This window comes from Delphinapterus leucas, chromosome 5 (assembly GCF_059928025.1).
Source record: "Delphinapterus leucas isolate spDelLeu-1000000601 "Yukka" chromosome 5, BTC_Dleu_Yukka2, whole genome shotgun sequence".
Lineage (NCBI taxonomy): Eukaryota > Metazoa > Chordata > Mammalia > Artiodactyla > Monodontidae > Delphinapterus > Delphinapterus leucas.
The window spans coordinates 254065-258524 of record NC_143133.1 but is presented as its reverse complement, the minus strand read 5'-3'; the positions used below and the strand labels follow the sequence as shown (position 1 = coordinate 258524).

Sequence of the window (4460 nt, the reverse complement as noted above, 5' to 3'; positions counted from 1 at the left end):
ACATGGACCCTGCCTGCACCGAGCTCCCAGTCTGGTCGGGAAGACAGACGTTGAGACCACTGGGAGATCCTGCTTGTTATGGGAGACTCTTTGTTAGGAGCTGGAGGGCAGGGAGGTGGGGTGCAGGGAGGTGGGGTGCAGGGAGGTGGGGTGCCGGGTGGTGGGGTGCCAGGTGGTGGGGTGCAGGGAGGTGGGGTGCAGGGTGGTGGGGGGCTGGGGGAGGGCACAGAGTCTGGGTTTGAGTTCTGTCTCTACAGGTCACCCGATTTTGGGTGGGAAGCCTCTGTTAGGATCACAGTGCCAGGTGCTTCAGGGTTTGTTGCAAGGACTGAACAAAAGCCCTGGGGAGCACTCTCTACATTGCCGGCAGGACAGAGGGCACCCAACAAAAGTTAGGTCCGATTAAGGGAGCTGAAGCTAAGGTCTAAGAAATGAAAAGGCTGAGGATGTGGCATGGGGGACATAAAGCAGAAAAGCACGTGCCAAGGCCCTGCTTGTGGAAGAGGCGCGGCTCACTTAAGGAACACAGAGGTGGTCCAGGGCAGGGAAGTGTCTAGTGCGGGGGCGGGGGCGGGTGGCGGGCTTGCGAGGAGAGAGGAGGCCAGATCCCGGAGAAATACTAAACCACAGACCTGCCTAGCTCAGGTCTTCCGATTTGAGAGGCTGCTGCACGATCCCGCCCCCCAGCCCGCCCAGGCCGACTCAGGCCTCCTTTCGAGGCCCGGCGCAGGACCAGGCGACGTCAGCTCCCTTCTCCCCGCAAAGCCTAATCAATCGGGCTGCTGCGGCACCGCACTGGGAATGGAGAAGCGGCTCCGTCCTTCACGGAGGTGGCTGCAAACCTCGTCTCCCTGGAAACCGAAATAATCATTGGAAGTCAGCTCATGGCAACTCCGCTTACGCGCGTGGGTGCCACGATTATTATACAAGCTGATTTACACACTGTCCTTTTCAAACCTATACACCATAAATGTGAAAGAAGGCTCACTACCCCTACTTTTCTGGCAAGTCGTCATGCATGCGGAGCAGGACGGAATCAGGAGGTTCAGCCGATGTGCTAAAATCTGCGTCCCCCGCTAAAAATACAGCGAAACCCGCTCCTTCTCTGCGCAGCTACTGACGTTCAAGTCGATCCCACGCAAATGTCCAGAGAGCCGCATGAAGGGCGCTCACATATATTCACTGGGCAGATGGCTTCCGTGAAACGTGGGCGAGGGACCCCTGCGCGCGGGCTGCCTGGCGAATGCGGGTGAGGCTTTCTCCGGAGGCAAGGGGCCTCTGGGGGCTTGTGCCCCTGCCCGCCGGGCACCGTGGACACTCTATGAAGGAAGGGGCACGACGCTGTGAGTTCTGGGGGACGTCTTCACAGGCCTGAACTTGCCAAACGGGCGGCAGGGACGCGGGTGTGTTCTCAAAGCACCCCTGCACCTCCCCCGTCCCCTCCTCCCCCAGCGCGTTCCCTAGCCGCTGCCACTCCCGCCTCCCCTGGATCCAGCGCAAAGTTATTTAACGCTGCAATTAGCCGGCAGGGTGAGTCATCGGCTCCCCGTGCCTCGCTGCAGCAGCCGCAGCGACGGTGTGGAAAGAGCCGAGGGCGCGGGCCCAGCCGCTCGGCCCGGTGGGACCTCAGAGGGCTTTCCAGAGACGCCCCTCCCAGGCCTGGTTCCGGGAGGAGGATGGGGGCCCAGGGACGCCTGGGGGAAGGCCATCTCCACGCCCCACGCTTCCCCAAGCCTTCCTCTCCCTCATCGGGAGTTCTTCTCGGCCCGCGTCGGTCGGAAGGAGGCGATTTACCCTCCCCCGCGCTGCACCCCCCTCCCCCACGTTGCTCTCAGGCCATGAACCGCCTTCTGATGAGTTAACTCACTCGCACCCGCATCTGGGGTAAATTCCTGCATGATCCCTGAGAAGGGCTTTTGAGACTAAAGCGCAACGAGACTCCTCCGAGGTGCTGCCTGAGGCTTCACCTCCAGTTCCGCAGCACTTCCGCCCCCTCCCCCGCGCACTCGAGCCAGAACTACCCGGGCGGCGCCGGAGGGTCGCAGCACCTGAGCTCCTCCTCCAAGCCCTCCCCCCCACCCCGCATCCAGACTCCGGCCCTCATCCCGCCAGCAGCCCGGCTCACCCCTCCCCCGAGCTCCCCTCTCCCCGTCCCTTCCCGCCCCACCCCCGGCGCTCAAACCTCCTTCCCACCCGGGCTCTCCCTCCTTCCGCTCTCCCCCAGACTCGCCTCTTCCCCTGTCCCGCAGTCAGGCTCTCGCCCGTAGCCCCTCAGCGCCGGGGCTCCCCTATTCCTGCCCCCAAGCTGACTTCCCAGGCTTCCTGATTTCTAGCGGGCCGGTGGGCACGGAGTGAGACCCCCGCCCTGTGACCAAGGGGAACGCAAACGCAGGGTCTCGAGAGGTGGGAGGTGCCGGAGGTGGGGCCTGGGGGCATCAGGGGAGGGAGGCAGGAGTGTGTGGGGGGGGTGTTCCCAGAGAGGGCAGGGGCGCCGATAGGGGGAGGAAGGCGGAGAGACGCGGCAAGCGGGCACCTCTCCTTGGGGAGGCGACAGAGGGGTGTCCTAGGGGCTACGGGGGTTGGGGGGAAGGGGGGAGGGCGGCGCCTGGGCCTGGCGCGCCGGGCCGCGGGTGGTGGTGGGGGAGCTGAACGTCCTGGGAGGGGCGCCGCGGGCTGGGGAGTGGGCGCGCGCGTCCTGCGGTCCTCCGCGTCGCATCGGTTCCCTGCGCGGGGCCGCGGCGGCGGCGGGAGGCGGAGGATGCGGGCTCCGGCGGCGGCGGCGGCGGCGGCGGCGGCGCGGGCCCGGGAGGACGCGGGAGGATGAGGAGGAGGCCGGCGGTCCGGCCGCGCGGCGCCGGGAGGAGGCGCAGGCGGCGGGGGCGGCGGCGGGCGGCGGCGGGCGCGCGGGGTGCGGGCCGGCTCGGGCGCGGAGGATGAAGTGGAGCATCCGCGGGGCCTGCGCCGCGCTCTCCTCCTGCCTCCTGCTCGCCTGCGCGCTCAGTGCCGCCGCCGTCGGCCTCAAGTGCTTCTCGCTGGGCTCGGAGCTGCGCGGGGAGCCGTTCAGGCTGGGGGCGGCCGCCGGCGCCTTCTACTCGGGGCTGCTGCTGGCCGCCGGCCTCTCGCTGCTCGGCGCCGCCCTGCTCTGCTGCGGGCCCCGGGACGCCGCCCTCGCGGGGCCGGGGCCGGGCCCGGCGCTCGGGGGCCCCGCGGCCCCAGCAGGGGCTCCGGAGGCTGCGCCGGGCGAGCCGGGGAGCGCAGCCGGGCCCTCGGGGCGGGTGAACAGCCAGAACCTGCTCCTGCTGGGCGTTCTCGTCTTCATGCTCGGGGTCCTCAGCGCCTTCGCGGGCGCCGTGATCGACGGCGACACCGTGTCCCTGGTGGAACGCAAGTACTCCCACTACTGCCTGCCCCCGCGCGCGCCGGCCGCGGCCCCCGGCCCAGGCCCCGGCGCGCCGCGCGGCCGCAGCACCCTGGACAGCGCCACGTCCGCCAAGTGCCGCCAGCTGAAGGACTACCAGCGCGGCCTGGTGCTTTCCACCGTCTTCAACTCGCTCGAGTGCCTCCTGGGCCTGCTCAGCCTCCTGCTGGTCAAGAACTACAAGTCCTCGCAGGCCCGGCGCGGCCGGCGCGGCCGGCGGAAGGGAGGTCGGGCCCTGGCGCGGCCCCGCGGCGGCCCGGGGTTCCGTGCGCAGCCGCCAGCCTCCCGGGCGCGGCGGGGCCGACGGGGTCGGCGGGGGCGTAGGCTGCAGCAGCGGCCGAGCGAGGCTTCCATCCTGTCCCCGGAGGAGTCGGACTTCGCCGCCCCGGGGGACTGCGCGGGCTTCGCGGCGCGCCACGCGGTCTCCTACATCAACGTGGGCGTCTTCCACGCGTTTGACGAGGCGGGCGTGGAGGTGTGCTGCGGGGGGCACCCGTCTGTGGAGCTGCCGGGGTACGCGCCCTCGGACCCCGACCTCAACGCCTCTTACCCCTACTGCTGCCGGCCGCCCTGCGAGGCGGCCCGCCCCTGGGAGCCGAGCCGGGCCTCCTGAGCCCCCGGGCCGATCCGGATGTACTGCGGCCGCCTCCCTACCCGCCACCGCAGCGAGGGAGGTCGGGGGCTGGCGGGGCGCAAAGCCAGGCCTCTCCGTGGCGACGCATCTTCAGGGGCGGTCTGGCCCAGCGCCTCTTGGGGCCCCCCGCCACGAGACTGGCCCTCCAGTATGATTATTTCTGTGTCTGGGAGGTTTCTCTTCTTTTCTGTGTCTGTTCGTATCCGGACTCCATTTTAAAGTTTACAATAAATGTTTTGGGGTTGGCTCGCCCCACCGCACTTCTCTTTGGCAAGTCCGTTCCCTGGGCGCGTTCCCTGGGCGCCCTCCGAGACCCGAGTGAGAGCTCACCCAGAGGGTGATTTCGCGGCCGGAAGAACGCTCGCTGAGAGGACAGAAAGACAGCGCAGCTGGTCCTTTAGGAATGCA

General features: G+C 68.5%; 1 protein-coding gene across 1 annotated transcript; it reads left to right on the top strand.

The window, feature by feature from the left end:
• Positions 1-2933: 2933 nt before the first annotated feature.
• On the top strand, positions 2934-4031 carry TMEM271 (transmembrane protein 271). The gene has a single exon (XM_030760099.2). It carries the CDS (start codon positions 2934-2936, stop codon positions 4029-4031), a length of 1098 nt encoding a protein of 365 aa, XP_030615959.1.
• Positions 4032-4460: the final 429 nt, after the last annotated feature.

Excerpts from the sequence above, each read along its gene's own strand:
- TMEM271 (XM_030760099.2), top strand. The coding sequence starts at position 2,934 with ATGAAGTGGAGCATCCGCGGGGCCTGCGCCGCGCTCTCCTCCTGCCTC.